General features: G+C 36.6%; 1 protein-coding gene across 1 annotated transcript in view; it reads right to left on the bottom strand.

Annotated features, from left to right (window-relative positions):
* Positions 1 to 1,163: 1,163 nt before the first annotated feature.
* The window catches only part of Sp3 (Sp3 transcription factor), a 47,806-nt gene continuing 26,058 nt past the window's right edge, over positions 1,164 to 22,911 (bottom strand). The window contains exons 5-7 of the mRNA XM_057755211.1: positions 9,939 to 10,131; positions 4,556 to 4,752; positions 1,164 to 3,077 (exon numbers count right to left, since the gene is read on the bottom strand). Coding sequence (XP_057611194.1) covers positions 2,761 to 3,077; positions 4,556 to 4,752; positions 9,939 to 10,131 — 707 coding nt within the window. The 3' untranslated portion in view covers positions 1,164 to 2,760. The remainder of the gene's footprint in view (positions 3,078 to 4,555; positions 4,753 to 9,938; positions 10,132 to 22,911) is intronic.

The following is a 22,911-nucleotide window of genomic DNA, read 5'->3' as shown; positions in this document are numbered from 1 at the left end:
AGTAATTACTTGTATATCAATACAATGTGCACTTAACTCTAGTTATTTAAAAAAAAACTGGACAAACGATTAAAACATCTACAGAGAAATATTCTTGTCCAGTGATAGATTTTTTAACTACAGAACCTGGCTTCAGATCAATGCCTCAAATACTATTTCTAAAACATCCAATATTCAAATATAAAAACAATAATACCATCACTACATTGGAAGTCAAATATTTTCACCTGTTAAACAAAATATTTAAAGTCCACAAAGACTTTTCAAGACCATCAACACCTTTCTTCAGTGCATTTAGTCTATATATGCTTGGGAATTTCTAGATCGAAATGTTTTGAAACTGTCAATCTTCAATTACTTAAAAACATCTTGGTGCTAGGGTAATTCAGTCAGTAAAGTCTACATAAGCATGAGGACTCAAGTCTGAGCCCATAAAAACCCACAAAAAAAAAAAAAAAAAAAAACCACCAGGTGTGGTGGTCCCCAACCAGGGAGGTAGGAACATCCCTGCCCCATAAGGTTAACTGACCAGTCAGCCTAACCTAACTGGGAGCCGTGAGGCTAACCTCCCTACACCCCCAATTCTCCCCTCCACACACACAACCCACCTTCTGATTCAGTGTATGTTTGGTTCAGCAAGTAACCTCTTCTTATAATCTTAATGAAAACTATTCTAAAAAATTATTTCAAATTCTTATCCTCAATCTCAAAGTATTGATTTCCAATAAATTCCAAGTAACAGTTCCCTTTTAACATCCTAGGTTTAAGCTTTATTTAGAGAAACTGCCCACAATTACTGTGTGCGCCTAGAGTCGACCAACACACGCACTAAAAATTACAAGTGACAATGTTAGGCTGGGCCTGGGTAACAGCTGATGGAAACCTCATCAATGTCCACACACTGTCTTCTCGCACTCCTACCTCCCTTCCTGTATAACCATCCCAGGCACAATACTCAAAACCTTTAGAATAGCTCCTGCCTGCCATGATTACCACAGCTTGTCTATGTTACCATTTGCAGGAATACCTAAGTAAATTCACAACTCTAAATCAAAATACTTTGCAGTGCTTTGTAAAGGGAAGTAGTTTGCAAAATGGCGTTGATAAGTGATAAAAATCAATGTGAGCTAAGAAGTTACTTTTTCCAGTTATATTTAATAAATTCATTTTAAGTGAAAAATTAAATTGTCAGCACCTCTTTTTAAGTAAATATATTTGTGTACAATCCCAGCGTCTGAAATCAAGAATCTTAAAACAAGAGGCCAAAATTAAAGATAAGTCAGACTTTCTTATCCATACCACTGCAGTATTTTAAATCCATTGGACTACAACAAACTCAAAAGAAAAAAAATAGTGTTTTATTAACTACCACACTGTTATAATACACTTTAAACGTACAATAAGGTAGCCTTTCAGTCTGAGGTGGTCTTAAGATAACAAATGAACAGAATCCAACTTCTTGAAATAGGTGAACTGCTGCAGCTATAGGTACATTTAGGAAAATTGTAGCGCTCTTACAAGACCAGCAATGTAATTTTATTTTGTACATTTTTAATTGAAAATATAAACAATAATTAAAAAATAAAAAGAAAATACAGCATAATAAAAAACATACATTTCTCAATTAAATGTATTGGATACATATAAATTTTATGGAAAGAAGCAAAAAAAGGAAAATGGTTGATATTTAAGTGCAGACTATCTAGACAAAAAAAATTAAAAAAATATCATAAAGCTTCTAGTTTCTATGACTAATATCCATATGGTTGGAGTATCGTCACTGTGGAAGTGATTTTGTTATGTTTGCATATGTTATACTTTATTGGTAATTTACACAATGGCTTTTAAGGCCCTGGCAGACATGTTTTTTGGAAACAAGATTGGATTTAAAAAAGAAAGAAAACAATCACTGCTAAGACGCAATACACCTTATTATTATTGTTTTTGTTCTTTTTTTGGTCCTCCAAACTTCAGGAAAAGGGGTAATTCACTAGAACATTTTCTTACCACCCAAATGCCTCAACCTACACATTTTAAACTTTTTAAAAACATCGGTTATATTGCCCAACTTCATTATTGAAAGAATATTAACAAGACATTATTTTGGCAAATTAAATCTTAAACATGGCTTTTCAACAGGATTTAAAAGGTGACTATCCCTAAAGGTCCATGTTAAAATGTAGTTTTCAAAATCTTACAAGAGTAATGCTTAAAATATTGTACAGTTAACCTAATTAAAATAATTAGCTTCAAAATGACAAATTGATAAGCTAAGTAAAGCCTACACTATGTAACATTTGCTTGGAAACTTGATTTGTCAGTTATGCATAATAAAAATTCCAGTCATCAAGAAAATTACAAAAATTTATCATAACATGATTTCTTTTACCCATCAACTTTTTTTTATCTTACAATAGATAAATACCAACAGTTTCTCATTTTTACACTAAACCACACAGGATTGATGCATTTGGTTAGACTACCATTCGCATTGTTAAATTCAATTTTCTCTTTATATAACTTGGTAAAATTTCATTTCTTCTAGATTCCAAAAGTACCTACAAAACCCATGCAATTTTACCATTTTAATATACTATGGAATATCATACAAAGTAAGGCATTTCAGTGTCATGTATAACCAAGTTACTGTCAATCCAAAAATTTTTGCACATCAATAAAAAGATATCTAAGAACTTAGGAACAATATTCTTCTCACTACTGTATAAAAATAACCACAATGAATAAGTATTTGTGTAATGTTTACTCCATTGTCTCATTTCCAGAAACTGTGACAAGCTGCAAAGGTATTTCAGTGTTGGTAAGGATGTCCTGATTGCTGGTGGCAGAAGTGTTGACAGTTCCTATCCCTGAAACAGCCCCCTGTTGAATATTTGCAAGGATAAGTGTTGTTCCTCCTGCAGTAATCAAGGCATCATCCCTCCCAGCTTCCACAGACGCTAGCACTGTACTGCTAGAATGAATAACTTTTTTATTTTGATGTGTTTTAATATGTTTGGCAAGGTGGTCACTTCTCATAAAACGTTTTGAACATTCTGGACAAACAAACTTCTTTTCACCTGTAAAGAAAAATGAAACTGCTTATTTTTAAATTCCACTTTTACAGATTAACAATGGTCTTTCCTGAAACAGAAGATCTTGAAGAGCTGTATTAGTCTCATCAGCTGCCCCCAACCCCCGTAAGATTTTTCCTATGGCGATAACTCTACCCAAATATTTGGCATCCTTTCCCCCTCTGAAACAGGGTTTCTCTGTGTAGCCCTGACTATCCTGAAACTCACGATGTAGATCAGGCTGTCTTGAACTTGGAGATCTGCCTGCCACTGCCTCCTGAGTGCTGGAATTAAACACATGCACCAAGACTACCCAACACTATTCAAAGCTCAAGGTACTACCTTATGAATTCATGTTCCCTCTTTAATCCATGCCCTTGGGTGAACAAATAACCCACATGTATTTGGTCAGATTTTTTTCTTCTCCATATACTTTATTCTTTTTCACAACCTACTGAGGATAAATTCCACTGGGGAAAATTCTATTGGGGGCCATTTTAGGATCTACATTCCAATCGCTCAATGTTATTATATCTAGAACTTTCTCTCCTAACTGTAATAGAAAGTCCTGCCACTCATGTTAGTTTCAAAAAGGTTAATCACATTTTTTATCTTTATAATAACAAGGAACAGAACTAAAAGAAGCAGAGAATCTTATGTGCATATATACTGCCTCATACTCCAATGTTATCTTCTGACATTCAAAGCCAAATTAAGAGTTGTGAAGCAGAGACAACTTATTTGCTTAACCTAATAGAAAAACTGCAAATAGTCCTAGTGTATCAGACTTCAAAATTCATGTTGCTCATTTGACCACGCTTCCTTCTACACATCACCTTAGAGTATCAGTTCTCAATTCTTCAACACTACACATAGAATAATGAACACTTTGATTATTTAATTTTGGCAGAAAATTACATTACATTAGACTTCAGTTTGAGTCTGACCTATACCCATCTCATAAATCACCATATATTATGTAAAAAAAGAAAAAATTAACAAATACCTCAATAAAATGCCTTTCCCTCACCTCAGATACTCAAACAGAAAAGATAAAATATCCGAATTTCAGAATAGATATTTGCTAGCATAACAATAAGAGAAACAGCAGCTAATTTTAAATATGTAAACAGAATAAACAGTAAAATGTGCTTTAAGACATTCAACAGTCAATGAAAGCTAACTCAGGTATATACAACATAAAAGCCATTCCTCAAGAAAATTTATACTGGCTTGTTCTTTAGACTTGCGATTGGTATTACTAAAGGCTGATTTTTGATCTAATTAATCAATTTAAAGATCTGATAAGTAAGTCATGGGGAAAAAATGTCTAGCAGCTATAGACTACAATTCATTTTGTCTGTTAAAACCAACTATATAGATTAGGGAGACAGCTCAATGTGTTTTGAGTATACACATGGGCTCAATCCCTAATAGAAAGGGAGGGAGGAAGGCAAGGGGAAAAACATAAAGGTATTAGTAACCTGTGTGTGTTCTTCTGTGCCTTTGTAATTCATCACTTCGTGTAAATCTTTTGCCACAGAACATCCAGTTACAAATAAAAGGACGCTCTCCAGAATGCCAACGTAGATGCGCTCTCAAATGTGAGGTTTTCCCATAGACTTTACCACATCCTGGTATATGACAAATGTGTTGCTTCTTCTTCCCAAGGTTGGCACCTCTAAAAAACACATAGAATAATATACATTTATATCAAAACATTCAAAACCATTTATATCATCATATAGCTTCTTGAGTTTCAAAGAGAAGATATTATCACCAAGAGAACAATCAGAAACCAAAACCATTTTAAATCTATTTAAGTAGAAATTTATGTATTTTAAACAACAAATTTAATGTATTAATTTTATTCAAGAATTGTCTGAATATAACTGCATTCAACAATGACATAACTAAAAGACCACTTCATACACAAAGAATGCACACTAAGCTAAACTACCCCATCAGAACCACTCGCAAATACAGAACCAATTCAATTAACAGTACAGGAAACTAGTTTTATTCAAAGTCATAATGTCAGATAATTTTTGTAATTTCTTATCCAAAGAATACTGTACAGAAATTCATCACATACAATTAGAAGGCAGATAGACAGCTGAAGCAGTTTTAAATAAACATGATTTAAGAACATTTAAGTGCTCCAATGGTCACACCTAACATACACTGACTTGAAATCCAGTTTTAAAAAATCTAGCTAAAGCTATGTTCTTAGCTCTCCTGGCATCTCACACAAAAACTACAAATCAAAAAAATTATCTTTACTGTTAAAATTCTCCCCCCATAAACCAATGCAGCCACCCCAAATTATTCACAGAGATATAACAAAATACCATTTTTTCCACGATTCAGAATTTTACAATAGACTTAGGTATTTGATACAAAGGACAGTTGGGGAGTCGTGCTTAGATGAGTGAACAGAGGAGTCTTAGTCTAAGCAAGAAGAAACCTTTTTGAATCCAGAAATGGTATCTCAATAGCATTAAGCATAAACATTTCTTGACAAAAATTAATTAGGATTGTTATTGAATATATTTTTAAAGCATGACTTTTTGGACATAATTATCAAAACACTGTATAAACTTTACAATGTTTCTCTAAGATTAAAAAAAAAAGGCACCTTTAACCCCTTCCCAACTCCCCTCCTCCCTCAATCTCAATCTAAGTGTAGCCTGTAAACCTTCCGCAACTACTAAATCCTCCTGTATACAATCTACCTAGCGTTTCTCAAATTTCCCCCACATTTATATTTTAATGTACTCACACTCAGTAGCATGTGAAATTGCCATAGGACAAACAGTGCTAAACGGTGCAGTGCTGGCTGTTAGATGCCATAGGTGTTCTGAACAGGGAGACATCAATGTGGGCTCCAGTAGTTAGAGAAGGCTTCGTGGAGGAGGTGGGTAGGATTTAGATAGAAAGGAGGGAAGGCATTCCAGGCAGAGGAATAGCATAAGTAAAGACAAGGAGGAATCATGCTGTTGTCTCAAGGGCAAGGATGTCATAATCTAACACATTCTAGTTCCTGCTCCAGTCCACCCCCAATTTCTAAATCTCTTTAAAGAGCTGAGTTGAGAAAAAACAGGTTTTTCCTGGCTTATTTTCAATGCCCAAGTCTTGTTTCCATTTAATTTAGCTTTTTAAAATTTGCTTTATTCTTAAATAGATCTAAGAGAAAGAAACAGTGTCTTCACTGGTATTAATGTTGCGTTCACCATAGCAATTTCACAGGAAACCCAACTCAGTTCACTCATGACCTCACACTCCTTTGTTAAGGCTGCCACTTTGGTGAACTACTGTGGTTTTATAAAGTCAACAGTGTGATATGACAAATTTAGCAAAACTCAGCCTGTGAGTACCAACAAAATACAAGACTAAACAAATGAACAGCAACAAACACAGGTTCTCAGAAGACTGAGAAAAAATGGTAGGGAAAGTTTTTTTTTCCTGTTGAATTATAAAGCAAATGAAAAAAATAGTCATTAAATATGGGATATGCATCTAAGAAAAATTTCAAGTTGCATCAACTGTATTATAATTTAAGTTAAATGTTTAGCTTGCTGAGGTTCAAATTAGACTTAAGGAAATTCAACCCAGGGAAAGATCTAGATAGACCAGAGGTATTCATGGCCTATCCTCTGAGGGAAAAGAAAGCTCTTCAAGTGTTTCCATTTTGAACATAATAATGTCCATTATATAGCCCCACGTAACTAGCAGTTTTAAATTTCTACTCGTGAGTGTCTAAACTTGCGCCCAATAATTCAATGACAAGACAGCAACACAGAATAAATCTAAATTCTGGACAAAGTTAAGGAAAGAAAAATAATCACAGCCTCTTTTGCTTATGGTGGCAGAAATGCAAGCTGAAATGCTGACAAACTTTGTAAAATAGTTTAATGGATTGATGCTTAATTCACACAAACCCATGTAACAATAATGCCTTTAGATCGCTTTGTATTGTTACAATTAGTTCTTCTACTAGTGTCTAAAGACTGGTTCTGCTATATAAAAACTGGCTAATTGAACCATTTTAATTTAAATCTATTACTTTATAATGTGAGTGATTTTCCTGCATGTGTATCTATGCACCACAAGCAGTGCTCACAGAGAACAGAAGGTGCTAGATCCCCTGGGACTCCAGTTACTGATGTTTGTGAGCTGCCATATCAGTGCTGGGGACCAAAGCTGGGTCCTCTGGAAGAACAGCCAATGCTATTAACTACCGAGACATCTCTCCAGCCCCTGAAATAATTTCTTTTATAGCTTGCTCAAAAAAGTAAACAAAACTTTTTTGTTTTGTTTTCTGCAGCTAAATGAAATTAGATTTCTAAAAATGCTATCTTGCCCATTTGTATATGTATTTAGAAAATGGTTAAGAAAAAAAAGCCAATATTTTACTCTTTTAAAACAATTAATTTAAGTTGCAGAATGTTCTTAGACTTACTATTTATGTTAATGCTTCTAATAATTAGCTGTTTATACAAGCTAAGGATAGAAACCTGTTGAATTCTGTTCAAATCAAGTCTCTGAAACTACTACTATCCTAAGAACCTTGATTTGTTTAGAATAAGTTATAAAAAGAATGAGGTAAAAAATTCTATGAAAAAAAAAAAAAACATTACCTGCTATCATTTCTGGCATACTTTTAGCATCTAAAAGACTAACTTAATTTTTTGTTAATTGTAAGTGAACTCCGTTACTTATATAGTGCACTGTGCAGACCACTGACAGTTAAGAGTAATGTAGAAAGAACTGAGAAAACATACTTGTACATGTAAAAGTTCACATAAACTAACAGTTCCACAAGACAGACAATTCACAAAATAAATTTTATAAACCTAATTACCAAATATGTTCAACCTCACCAAGCAATAAACAAAACATAAACTAAAATAAATGAGATAATTCTTGCCTATCAAACTTTAAAAGGTTTAAAAGAAAGCAGAAGGAATTGGTCAGCACATGAGAACATAGACATCCGAGACAGGGCTGCTCTAAGTATAGAGAGGAATTTGGCTTTTTAGTAGACAACTCCACTGACCCAGCAATTCTATTTCTGCCAACATACACTAATGAGACAATCAGACAGATGTACAAGGACGTATATGTGAGGATTTTGATGAATCCCAAACAAAGGAGAAAATTAAATTATATATCCACATACAATACTACACATAGATCAAAAGATGACACAGCTCAGACATGGAATAAGGCCACAAAAACTTACAAAACCAGAGACATAAACATTAAGATGTTTCTGCTTTAAAGTATATGCAGTATTACATAAAAATGTTACAGTGGCTAGATCCTGAGATAGGATTATGACTTGTGGGGCTTTTATGTGTTGTTCTGAAATACTCTACTTCCTCTGCATTTTTGGAGCATGTTTAACTGTCTAAGTAAAGGTTAAGCACTGACCACCATAGAGATCTGATGAGTAACTTATCATGAAAGTGCCTTTTAAATAAAGTACATTGCAGGAAAGTTACTGCCTATCCAGAATTCCACTAAATTATCTAAGGTCATGTTCAGAAGTAGATCCATTGAGTTGGCAATACAATATAAGGGTTAAAAAACTCGGGAGTACATAAATGGGTTCGAAACCCAGTTGGTCCAGTTTTGGTTTGTTTCTGCTTTTTGTTTGTTTTCCTGGAAAACATGGTCTCACATTATAGCTCAGGTTGGCCTTAAACTCTCACTGAGTGCTGGCAATTCTACTTGAATGCACGTGTGCATTTAAGTAATTTTACCTATGTGTGACACATATGTGTCACTTATAAGAATACAGTAGCTTTTGCATGTTAGCAGCTATCAGTCGCCTCCCCCTTTTGTGGTTTTCAGGACTCACTGAAAGATATCTCTGTCCTAGTCATTATTGTTGCAAATGAACTCATCAAAGTAGAAATCAACTAATAGGACCAACCAGAGAACTGAAAGATAATCAAGTTTATAACCATGTGCATTTATACAGTTATACTGCTCAGCGTATTTTGCATACTTAAAGTAGGTCATAGGCGAAAGGTATTGAAGCCTTTTACGATGAGTGGAGATTTGCTAGCACAACTTTAGCATTCTGTTTTTGCTTTATATATTTCAAAGCTGGACAAACAGATACTGTGATTACTGAATCTAGACAGAAATGTTATTATGAAATATAATCTTGCCTGTCTTGTATTTTCCAATTTAACTGCAACTTGCTTGATATCAACACTGCTATCCAAGTTTTCATTTTGCTAAAATCTAATATTTTTCATTCCATCTTCTATAATACTGTACCAATTATTTGAAATGTTTCTTATACTAACATCAGGATGGATTTTGTTATTTTTTTATTACCTAAATCTCTTAGTAAGTTTACTCTAGCTACATTTAAAGTAATTACCAACCATTTGAACTCATTCCTATAACATTTTTGATCCTACCATGCTACTTTTGAAAAAAGTAAGTCCCCATCATTAAGACCTTTCATTCTCATTTCTGTTGAAAATGGAAGTATTCACACTTATCAACTATTTTTGAACTTATTTTTATATAGCATTCTCTGCATTATATAGCATTTTTCTCTGTATTTAGGTCAAACTCAATACTAGTTTGCAAAGAGGCTAATAAACTGGGATCTATAAAATTCTGTTATATTCTTTTAAAGACTAAGCAATTTTAGTTTAAAAGGCATTTAGATATGAAAATCTATATATTTAGTTGTCTAACTTCTGCCACTCATACAGTCACACACCCAAAATGATCATGTGATGAATAATTTACCGTAAAAAGTGATATGGCATGCAGTATTTTAAAAATTAGGATGATATTAGCACTCCTTCAAACAACACATGGTTGATGTGTGCATACCTCCCACCGCCTTCTTTACAGTTGGGACAGGTGCAAGCTACCCTCCGCAGTCTTTTTCCTTCTTGATGTTGTTGGTCCCCTTCTTCATCTACCACTTGTACTCGTAAGTGTGTTAGGTCATTGGTATTTAATGTAGAGTCACCACTGAGCTGCCACTCTTCAGGGTCAGGTTCTTCTTCCTTGATCCTTATATCTAAAGATAAAGGGGAGGGGGCAGCACACATATACATGAGATACAGCTTACTGGTTTAAAAAGACAAACATTAGTTTCAAACTTTTCTTAGTTAAAGTGAGTATAAGAAAAAACTTCAACTGTTTATAAGGCATATTCATTTTCCTTTGTAGCTTTATTCCTTCAAAACTATCAATTTTATTTTTAAGACTTCACAGAAGAGGGAACAGGGCAAGCAGCAAAGTTTACTTTTTTTAAAGATCCAGTAAGAAATGTAAACTTCAAATATGTTGTTCATTAGTTAAGTGAGGTGCTATAGGGCCAAACCTAGGGCCTCACAGGCCCCCTCTTTTTTATTGTAATATTTAATTTTGAGATATGTTATGATTAAGTTTTCCAGGCTAGTCATGAACTTCCTGCCTCAGCATACCAAACAGTTGAAACTTGAGGCCTGCAACAGCAGGTCCAATCAATAAATTTAATGACCAATTTAGCCTGGAACATACATCTTTAATATCTTACAACTTGTAGCCATTCTACTTATAGATACCATATGAATGTAAAGGAATAATACATATTCACAAGGCCAGGGATACACCTCAGTCAGTTTAGTGCCCTGCCTCAGGAGCATGAGGATCTAAGTCCCCAATACCCACATAAAAGTTGGGCACTGCAGTACATATATGTCATGGGGGTGGGGACAGCGCAGCACACCAGGGAACACATACAAGTTGAGTGGATTCCTAGAGCCTACTGGCTAGCATAGCCAAATCAGCTCCAGGTTCAGAAAGAGCTTCTGTCTCAAAAAGGGGGATAATCGAGACAGATACCCAAGGTCAATTGTTGGTCTCCATTCTCATTCGCGCACGCGCGCTCTCGCTCTCTCTCTCGCTCTCTCTCTCTCTCTCTCTCTCTCTCTCTCTCTCTCTCTCTCTCTCTCTCTCCCTCCCCTCCCTTCCTCCCTCCCTCCCACACACACAAGGGGGCCAGCACAGACAGAGAGCATACACCTGCATTCATTTGTATAGTAACATGCAAACTCAAGCTTCAAAGTCAACAGTTATTGAAGTACTTATAATGGCTATGCCAAGTATGAGAAGGTTTCTAGTTTATTATAAACCAGACTGGGAAGCAAAATGAGAATAGAATGATAAAAAGTAAATATAGCAAGAAATCGTGTTATTTTCTTGGCCAAGACAAAGAAAGATCTCTACATTATCAATAATGCATGATTTTCTAGGTGAACCTATGACAACTAGTTTTCTCAACTCAGAAAACTGATTCTAAAAGATAATAAATGATGATAAAAGTATCATATACAAACAATCCTTTACGGCAACAAAAACACTCCCAAATTCCTGAAAAGCATATATACAAACCTAAGAATCCTATTTTAGATCTTTATTAATCACTAATACTTTGGGTGCAGCCTGGTGGTAGTGCCGAAAATTTGGTCCCTAGCCTCAGGAAACATAAAAACAAAATGCATATAATTTTACAGTAATGCAAACTTAACCACATTAAAAAAATATAGGGGAAAGAAGGAATTCAGGCCTGAGCATTAGGGTGGATATTAGCGTCCACGACATAAGAACATCTGAATCAATGCCAATCAGTGACTGACAGGGCTGAGAACCAGCTCAGTGGCTAACAGACTGTGTTGCTTTTCCAGAGGAACCACGTTTGGTTCCTGCCCCAACATGGTGGCTCCAACTGACTAGAATCCCGATGGCACAGGAGCCAACAGCCTCTTTCGGCCTTCAAGAGTAGCTACACTCACATGCACACACAAATGCACACATAATTTTTAACACTTATTTTTATTTTTAATTATGTGTGTGTACATGTGAATGCAGGTGCCCGTGAATGTCAAAGGCATTAGAGCCCCACAGAGCTACAGGCAGTTACAAGCCACCTGACATGGGTACTGAGAATCTAGCCTAGGTCCTCTGCAAATCAGCACATGCTCTCTTAACCACTGAGCAATCTCCAACCACCAATACATGTGCATAATTAAAAATAAATAGTGAGCAAGAAAGTACTACTAATAACAAGCATAAGTGGGTACATATTGTTGTACAAATATGTAGTCTCAGATCTCTTCGGAAGCTAAGCAAAAGGTTCATGAATCTGAAGTTAACCTAGTCTACATAGCAAGACTGTCAAAACAAAACCAAGGGCTGAAGAAATGGCTCAGTGGTTAAGAACACATACAACTCTTGCAGAGGACCTGGGTTCAACTTATAGCATCCACACCAGGTAGCTTACAACTCCTTATGAATGGAAGCCTTTGGCCTCTGTGGGTACCTGCAGTCACATCCCCATGCACGTACAAAAATAAAATAACCTTAGTAAAAAAAAATATTTTTTAAAGAAATCAATTTTTTTAATTTATTTATTTATTATGTATACAATGTTTTGTCTATGTATATGCCTGAAGGCCAGAAGAGGGCACCAGATCTCATTACAGATGGTTGTGAGCCACCATGTGGTTGCTGGGAATTGAACTCAGGACCTCTGGAAGAGCAGTCAGTGCTCTTAACCTCTGAGCCATCTCTCCAGCCCGGAAATCAACTTTTTAAATATGTTCAAGAGACATGAAGAAACAAAGCAGAAGTTTGGAAGTTAAAAACAACAAGGAATGTTTTATTCTGAGAAACAAGAAAGAGGACTGTGTTTAGCTGCTTCTGAGAAATATTCACTTTTGTGTGTTGGGGGGGGGGTCAAAATGCCAGGAAGAGATGATAATCCCAGAGAGTACTTAAAAGATTTAGCTGACAGAGCAATCAACTCTTCCTGTCAGATGAGGGACAAAAAGAACACATTCCCTCATCCAGGTATTCCAACAATTATGAGTCTATGTGCAGTGTGACTTTCATCTGGTGGCTAAAAATTTAAAAAGTGGTATTCTATCTGTTGTTTTTCTATTCTTAATAGAGAATCAGATATTACAGACCTCTCCACATATTAGAGATCATAGACCCTACCCTTTCATATTAGGTGTCCGTCTGTCACATGACAGACACCACATGAGCATTGCGGTTGTACAATGTTAGCTCTAACAAGCTGAATAAGGCTACTTTACAGATAGCATATACACAAAAATAAAACGAGAATTTTATTAGATGTTTTAAAAACTGATCATGTCATTTAAGTCTCAATTTTCTATATGTTTACTCAACACCATCTGTGATACTGGGACAGAGGAAAAAGCAGGGGCAAGACATTATAAGAATATATCTTAAAAATACAGGCTCAGACAGGAGGACTGCTCCAAAATACTGGTTGGAGACCAGTATGAGCTGCACAATGAATTCCAGACCAGTTTAAGTTTCAGTGTGAGAATCTACATTAAAAATATTTTTAAAAAGAAAGAAATATAATAAACCAAGTGCTGTATCCCAACAACCAGGCGGCAGATGAGGAGGACTGCTTCAAGTCTGGGGTTAGTCTGGCCTACATAGAGACTTCTAGGCCAGCTAGGACTACTATATGACTGTCTCTCAAGAAAGAGACAGAAAGAATATCTACCTATCTGAATATGGACCACTAAGACTTAAAGACCATCAAAAATAACAAGCACACAAAAATAAGGGGATAGAGAGATGGCTCACTGGTTAAAAACACTGGACCCAGGTTCAATTCCCAGCATCCCATGACTCACAAATATCTGTAACTTTAGTTCCAGGAGTTCTGCCACCCTTACACAGGTAAAACACCAATACACATAAAATTTAGGGAGGGAGGGAGGGAAGGAGAGAGGGAGGGAAGGAAAGAGAAAGAAAGGAAAAAGGAAAGGAAAGGAAAGGGGAAAGGGAAAGGGAAAGGGAAAGGGAAAAGGAAAGTAAGGCAAAGAATGGAAAACCTGACCGAGGGAATAGATATTTTAGAACAGTGATTCTCAACCTTCCTAATGCTGAGACCCTTTAATACAGTTCCTTATGTTGTGACCTACAACCATAAATTATTACTTCCATTGCTACTTTATAACTCTAACTTTGTTACTGCTATGAATCGTAATGTAAGTATCTGATATAGGGGCTATCTGATACACAACCCCTAGGAAAGATCTCTCACCCCGTTGAGAGCCACTGTTTTAGAACATTCCTACTCTAATCTATTGCTCATTCTCTTCCTGAACCTTCAAAATATACTTACAGCCAGAAAAAGAGCTGCTAACACAATTTAGTTTTCTTTCTTACTGTGCAGATGTATACAACTTAGCCAAGTCCAAACTGAACACATCTTGTCCAATAAAAAACAAACCTTCTCCTTGTATCCCCTTGGCATCAGTAACCTAAATACTTGAACTATCAACTTCAGCAAAGTCTGCTAGTGCATGCAAGGCTCTCTCTCATCTTTCTCCAAGTCATCTTGTACTCAACCTACCAAAATCTTGCTCCTAAATAAAAATATAATCACATCTCTTTATTGAAACAATGTAAGACACTAATTTTCTTTTCCCTTTCTTCTTTTTGTTTGGAGACAGGGCTTCTCTGTAGCTTTGAAGCCTGTCCTGGAACTCGCTCTTGTAGACCAGGCTGACCTCGAACTCACAGAGCTCAGCCTGCCTCTGCCTCCCAAATGCTGGGATAAAAGACATGTGCCACCACCGCCCAGCTTGTACTCATTTTCTATTTTTCCCCAGGATTTAATTTCAAAAAATCAGGAAAGAAGAATTCTAGAGGAATAAAAATACTCTACCATTTCAATGGGATAATATGATTTATGTATTAATTTAAACTCACAGAATGTATACCACCAAAAGAAACCTAAAACACGTGTACTGTTATTTCTTAGGGTGGAGTCACCAAATATAACAAATGTGCCACTCAATGGGATACTTCTGATATGGATAATAACTAGATATGGAAAGAGTTCTGCGTTGCTGAAAAAGCCAATTCCTTGGTCTGTGTTTCATGTGTTTATCTTCTAAAATATAGTTAATGTTCATGACTCATATATTATCTGAAAATTATACCTCAATTTCTCTTACTATGGCTGCATCTTTAGTTTCCAATTCTTTCCTCCACTTAACTGAGTTGAAACCCAAGAAACTTAGGGTATCTTCTAAAAATTCATTATTTGAAGTTTAGAATATAATTTTATTTGTTCAACAAATACATAAACAGCTGCAACGTGTTAAGTTACTCTTCTAGGTTCTAAGGAGAAATTGTTACCAAGAGTTAAATACGCGTCTTTATACGGTTTGCCTTTTAATTAGGAGGGGACAAGAAAGCAGGCAGCACTTGGTGGCAATTAAGTATGTGAAGAAGAAACAGGCTAAGGAGGAATAGAAAGGGGAGAGAAGGGAGTAATTACTATTTTTAACAGAGTGGACAGAGACAGCTTCTGCCAATGTGGTGACATCTGACATAAGGAAATAACTGAGCAGGTATAGTAAAAGCAGAAAGAAAAACAAGTTGGATGTATGCCTGATGAGTTCAAAGAAAAGAAGGCAGCCTGTATGGTAAGAGTTCAAGAATCAATGTGAAGAACTGTATTAAGATCAAAGAGGTAAAAATTGGGGTAGACAGGGAAGAGAACCATATGACATACATTATTATGCAGGCTATTATACAACCTTACATGTTATTCTGATGGAATTACGGAAAGGAATATATGAATTGGATTTTATTAAAATAAACTCAGGGTTACCCTGGATGCTGTATAAAGTCTGTAGAAGACAAGGATAAACATAGGGACACTAATTATAATAGGAAACTATTATAAATTACTCAGTCACTTACCAAATGTAGTGACATAAACCTTTAATCCCAGCACTTATGAAGCAGAAACAGGCAGACCTCTGTGAGCTCAAGGCCAGCCTGGACTATATAACAAGTTCTTGGGCAGTCAGAGCTACACAGTGATTCTTTAAAGATGACAGTGTCTACTGGCCTTAATGCACGCCTGCACTAGGGAGGCTGGCACATAAGAATCCAAGATCAAAGCTTGCCTGGGCTATAAAATAAATTTCAAGCCAATCTGATCCACACTAGGAGAGGGCAGTGGTGGTTTGCCTAGGGTAGTCAAGGATCTGGGCTCAATCTCCATCGTCAAACAAGCAAAGCAAGAGTAGCCAATGAGGGGCTGGAGAGATGGCTCAGAGGTTAAAGAGCACTAGCTGCTCTTCCAGAGGACCTGAGTTCAATTCCCAGCAACCGCATGGTGGCTCACAACCACCTGTAATGAGATCTGGAGCCCTCCTCTGGCATGCGGGCATACATGAATGTTGTATACATACAGAATGTTGTATACATAATAAATAAAAAAATAAAATTTAAAAAAAGAGTAGCCAATGAAGGAAGAAACAAGTCAAAAGAAGTCAGGTTTTTTTAGAAATATAATCAACCATGTTAAATAGTAAGTAAGCAGGGTACTAGTGGCACACACCTTTAATACTAGCACTGGGAGGCAGAGGTAGGCAGATCTCCAAGTTGAGGCCAGCCTGGTCTACAAAGTTCCAGGACAGTCATGGCTGCACAGAAAAACCCTGTCCCAAAAAAAGCATTACATACATACATACAATCAAGAAAAGATGTAGTAAGCACTACCTAACTCGACAAGAGCTATTTCCATGAAACAGTTCAAAATTCCACTCAGAGCTGACTCAACTTTTTCCAAGAGTTCTGCTGTGAAATGTGCCTCAAAGGTGCATGTGACAAAGCATGCCCCATGGTGGCACAACTGGGAGATGGAGAAACCTTCAAGTAGCCGAAGGTCTTTATGACCAGCTGAGTATGTTCATCATAAACTCCTGTAATCCCAGCACTTGTGCAATTAAAGCCAAGAGAAATGGGAGTTCAAGGCTAGTCTGGGATCGAAAAACAAACACAAAATCTTTAGGTCACCGTGTGCCCCCTTGTAGGGACAGGGGAACTGGAAGGATAAGCAGTTCTGCCTGACCCTCCCTCCTTACAAGGATGTGCTCGCACCCAAGAAAACAAAGCCACCTGTTCACAGGACTGAAGCCACCACAACTGTAAGCCAAACAAAAAATCTTTTCAAACTTGACTGTGCTAGGTATGTTGTTACACAGGACTAGAAATTGACTAACACAAAGATTTAGAAAATGTCAGTCTGGAGAAATAGCTCAGTAGTATGAGCACATATTGTTTCTTGCAAGAGGACCAGAGTTCAATTCCTAGCATCCATATCAGGCAGCTCACAACTGTTTGGAACTCCAGCTTCCAGAGTCCAACACCTCTCTCAGGTCCTTGGACACATACACAGACACACATAACTAAGTAATAAAAAAAAATTTTTTTTAAAAAGAAAAGGTCGGGCCGGGTGGTGGTGGCCCACGCCTTTAATCCCAGCATTTGGGAGTCAGAGGCAGGCAGATCTCTATGAGTTCGAGACCAGCCTGGTCTACAAGAGCTAGTTCCAGGACAGGCTCCAAAACCACAGAGAAACCCTGTCTCGAAAAAACCAAAAAAAGAAAGAAAGAGAGAGAGAGAGAGAGAGAGAGAGAGAGAGAGAGAGAGAGAGAGAGAGAGAGAAAAGGTCAGGACATTCCCTAGGTTAACCCACAAGTAAATTTAACATGTAAGACTATCTGAAATACTTACGGTATTTTAGCTTATACCAAGTACAATGCCTGTACAATATATCAGTAATATAAATAGCAAAAGTGCTTATTTAAATGACTTAGTATTTGAAGAAAAAGTTAAATTAGAAAACTATGTGACAGAAATAGAAATCCGAGGTTATCTGCATAACATATTTAAGAACTTTACAAAGTATGTGACAGAAATAGAAGTCCAAGGTCACCTGCATAACATATTTAAGAACTTTACAAAGTACCAGCACTGGCTTTAATTACATCCATCATCTTCCTCAAAAATGTTTACAGTTCCCTCTGGACTATGTTTGTCCTATGACTTCTGTTGTGTTTTGTTTTTAAGACAAAACTGTAAAATAAACTAATAAATAGAAGGAGAAAATGTATGTGAAAAAAATTCCTTCACATTTAAGAGTTCACTAACATTATGGACATCGGACAGAGCAGGAGAAGAATGTGATGCAGCGGAGGGGGTCGAAAACATTTAAGAGTTCAAATTTCAAAAGGGGGAAATAAAAACTTAAATGATGAGACATACAGAAGACACATATGCACAGAGGCATACAATATGATTACAAAGATAAAACTAATTTTCAACATCAATTAAGTACTAACTCAGGACATAAATTTCTATCAAAAGTATTACCAGAAAAAAAAACAAAACAAAACAATCTCTTCCTAAAACTTGGCACTAACTATCAATAGAGCAAACAGAATGTCAATTTTTAACTGCTTTATTAAGTCTGGAATGTGCACATTTAATATAGCAACACTGTATAAATATGAATTGTGGCAGTGTTGAGAGAATGAGGCCTCCCCCTCCTTTATCAACAGTGTGTGGTTTCTACCCAAGTCTTTCATTTTCTGCCTTTGATTTTTTTAAAGCTAATGAAATACTAATGAAAATACTTCTTTGATTTTTAAAGTTTTATTTACCTCTTTTCTTTAATATTCTCATCTGTGCACAAACCACAAACAGAATTACAGGATATGTCCTACAAAATCACAAACACTGTTTATTTAGGTTTTCCTAAACATTCTTATGGACATATTCCAGAGCTATCAAAAAATGTTTACCTAACTTTCCTTTTAAGGGAACAGTTTTATAGACATGGGTTCCTAGAAACTTAACATCCCTGGGCTAATCAAAACAATACAAGATAGATTCATTTGTTTTTATTTGTTTTTAAGATAGGGTCTCATTCAATAGCCCAGGCTAACCTGAAACTTGCTGTGTAGTCCAGGCTGGCCTTGAACTTGTGGAGCCCTCCTGTCTCAGGAATGAGTCACCGCACCTGACTCTAAGGATTCAAAACTAAAATTTATTTTGGTACTTCCAAATATTACAAAAGACAGAACATATGTTGCATTACCTCAATTTTTAAGTAACCGTCCCCTAAACCTTCACTCCTTAAGATTCGGGATCACTCCTCTTCAATGACTGCTTTATCCCAACTAAAAATCCCTCATCAAATAGTTTTTTTTTTTTTAAACTGCAGTTTTTCAGATTACCATCAAAGCTTTTCTGCCCACTGAAAGAAAATATTCTGGAGCAGTTATTCTTCCTAATAAATTTAGACAATACAACCTATTTAAACACATACAAACAAGGCATACACTCATAAATTAAGACTTTCTGAATGTCTTACAAAAGATCCCACTTTGTCGCTTTACCACAAATGAGAAAAAGATCATATGACCTGCTATTAATACAGCATGAACAATAAAATACTAGCTTCACTTTTTTAACTTGTTATGGGATAGTGTTTTAATCTTTTAGACAATGATAGCTAATACATTTTAATACTTACTATGGACCACGGTAAACATTAAATATGATGACACCACATGCCTCCAACTACCCTTGATATTTTTTCCAGATGACACCACAGAGATGCTGCCTAGTTACCTAAGTCGCAGTTAAAACGGACAAAGTTGGTACAAAGAACAAAAAATAGGTATATTTACATAAATCTATTTAGAGATCTTATTGAGAATTAACTTCTGGGGCTGAGATGGCTTGATGGGTAAAGTGTTTGCCATGCAACCATGAAAAAGCAGAGCTCAAATCCACAGCCTCCACGTAAAGAGACAGGTTTGATGGTATATGCCTGTAATCCCAGTCCTGGGGATCCGAGTGTATGGATCGGTGAACTCCAGGTTCATTAAGAAACACTATCTCATGAATGAGCCAGCCCTGAAGTTGTGAGCATGGAAGAGTTGCCCTATTACCCATCTGTCATGTGGTGGCATGGGTCGGGGAGAGATGACCTCCCCAATGCCCATCAAGCCTGAGGCAGGTGGGAGAGCTGGCCCCTACACTAGGCCTGGACAACACAGGTCAGCACCTTGAGGGTATTAAGTGACCTGACCCTGAGGACATGAAAGCAAGAGAACTGGCCCTGCCCCTTGCTAACTGCTGCAAGGGGTAAATTTGCCAGGACAATGCAGGAGAGCTCACCCTGGTGGTGAGGACAAGGAAGAGCTGGCGGGATGACTAACTATCCTATCCAGGCCCAGAACCAGAATTACCTGTTGGCCCACCCCAGCATTCACATCTTGTGAAGGAACTGGTCCTTCAGACCCAAAGCTGCAGGATTTCCACAACAAAAGGCAACAACAAGATAACCAAGGGGTTCCAGTGATGGCCCAGCCTCAACAGTGTAGCAGAAAACAGAGACTGGAGGAATGACTCTTTGCAATGAACACTTGCAAGTAAAGATATAGGGATACAAAGAGCTTACTGTGTGACTATGTTACACTGTTACAGCTTCCATGACAAGATTGATTGTTTTTCCTTCTCTCTCTTTTTTTCTTTTTTCCCTTAAATTTTATTTTGGACAGGGAGGTTACAAGAGCAAAGGGTAAATAGGAAGGTACCGTGAATAAACAGGATGGAGATGCTTGATGTGAAAGACACAAAGAAAATCAAAAAAAAAAAAAAAGGTTTGAACTAAAAAACAAAAAGACAAAGAAACACTACCTCAAAAATAAGGTGAAGGTCAGATTTGGTGATCCACATCTTTAATCCCAGCACTTTAAAGGCAGAGATAGGCAGAGCTCTGTGAATTTAAGGTCAGCCTGTTCTAAATAGCCAGGTAGGTCCAGGGCTGTCAGGGTTACATAGTTAGATCCTGTCTTTCAAAAACAAAGGGGGGGGGGGCATGCAACTAAGGAAGAGAGTCAACACTGAACTCTGGTCTCTGATCTCCACAAGCACACTATTATGTGTGAGAGAATGTGCAAACCCATACATTAGTTCTTTGTATAAGAGACAGTTCACAGAGTATTATTAGCTTCCCATATGTGTAATATACATTAACTGCAGTTTGATAAAATTAATGACTTTAAAACCTGAGAATTTCAGTATGTACCTACTACTACGTAGTCTTATGGAATCCTTACATATTACCACTTAGAAATAACTCAAGGACATTATGGCAATTGAAATAAGCAATTAGCAAAACTCAAATTCCATAAACATCAAGTATCTTAAAAGTAGCCAGATCACTAAAACAGAAAGTAGAAAGTTACAGTCTAGGGAAAAGAACAAAGGGAATTTGCACTGAGTACATAAAGAACTGTGGTTTTGTAATATCACCCAGTTTAAGAGCTATGTTGTACAATATGAACATATTTAAGTGAACAATTAAAAACAAATTAGTAAGGACTGAAGTGAGGGTTCAATGGGTAAAAGTGCTTGCTGCCAAACCTTACAACCTGAGCTCTAGGACCCTCCTAGTGGGAAGAGACCCAGCTCTCAAAAGCTGTTCTGACTCCATTCAAGTACTATGGTGCAATTAAGATGATAAATTTAAATGTTTTCTTTTTAAAATTCAATTAAAGGAAAACCCTAGGAATGGCTCCCACTTACAAAGGTCTTGTTTTAGGGATCTCACAGATAAAAACCCGTCTCAAAAAACCAAAAAAAAAAAAAAAAGTTTAGAATAATGAAAAATGTACAGCAATATTAAAAATTACTGAAGATACATGATTTCCTAAGGGTCTACCCTCTTCCATGAAATAGTTTTCCCTGCTTTTTCTCCAAATTTTAAAAAATAGTTTTTGAAGCTACTCTAAAGTTGTTAAGATGTTCTCCCTAGGCTTACAAAAAAAAAAAAAAAAAAAGAACTGAAAGATAGTCACAATAATAACTGATATCGCCAGGCGGTGGTGGCGCACACCTTTAATCCCAGCACTTGGGAGGCAGAGGCAGGCGGATCTCTGTGAGTTCGAGACCAGCCTGGTCTACAAGAGCTAGTTCCAGGACAGGCTCCAAAGCCACAGAGAAACCCTGTCTTAAAAAACCAAAAATAATAATAATAATAACAACAACAACAACTGCTATCCAAGAAGTCAAGTGATTTATCTGAAACACAATCATAACTCACACTATTCAAATTCTAACAGTACCAAACATTCATATTAAGAACAAATCCAGCCGGGCAGTGCAGTAGCAGCACATGCCACCAACATCACTCGGGAGGCAGAGACAGGATCCCCCTAACTTTGAGGCCAGCCTGGTCTATGGAGAAAGTTCCAGGACAGATAGGGCTACACAGAGAAACCGGGGGGGTTCAATTTTTAGAAACTAATGATCTGAAAGTGATTATGAAAATGATTAGGGAGTCAAACTAAAGATTTAAGATATAAAACTGAACTTGGTTCAGAACTGCAAAAGAAATGGAATTCTAATTTACTTTGCTTTTCTTCCCATCCCCCAAACATCCACTTGTCAAATCATTACATCACAGAAACTGCCTTCTTAGTCTAAGGAATTGAGGATTGCACTCTTTAAAAGCCACACCCATTATTGATAACACGAGTAGTTTATATAAAACAGCCATAAATTAAATGTTTTTTTAATTTTCACTTCTCAAATTATGATCAATTTTTTGTAGTTTCTATCCAAAAGACATCTTCTTCTAGACCCCCCGCCATGAGTTTCTGCTAGTCACAAGAATACAAAAATGGAGCACTGGGCAGGCAGGTGCATATTTGCACTCCTTGCACAACTGCAAACCCAGCACTCAGAAGGCAAGAGGAAGAGGATTTCAAGTTTGAGAAAGACTGCCTCAAAAAATAGAAAGTTTTATTATTAATCTATTTTAATTTCACTGTAAGAACACTCTTCCAAACTTGGTGTAATAAGCTATTAAAATGTCCTTAGAAATAATAGCTCTTAGTCAGGCATCAATTGGCACATGTCTACTGTAAATCCAGCATTAAGCTAG

This window comes from Chionomys nivalis, chromosome 22 (genome assembly GCF_950005125.1).
Source record: "Chionomys nivalis chromosome 22, mChiNiv1.1, whole genome shotgun sequence".
NCBI lineage: Eukaryota > Metazoa > Chordata > Mammalia > Rodentia > Cricetidae > Chionomys > Chionomys nivalis.
The sequence above is the reverse complement of the archived record's forward strand: the minus strand, read 5'-3'. Positions and strand labels throughout refer to the sequence as shown.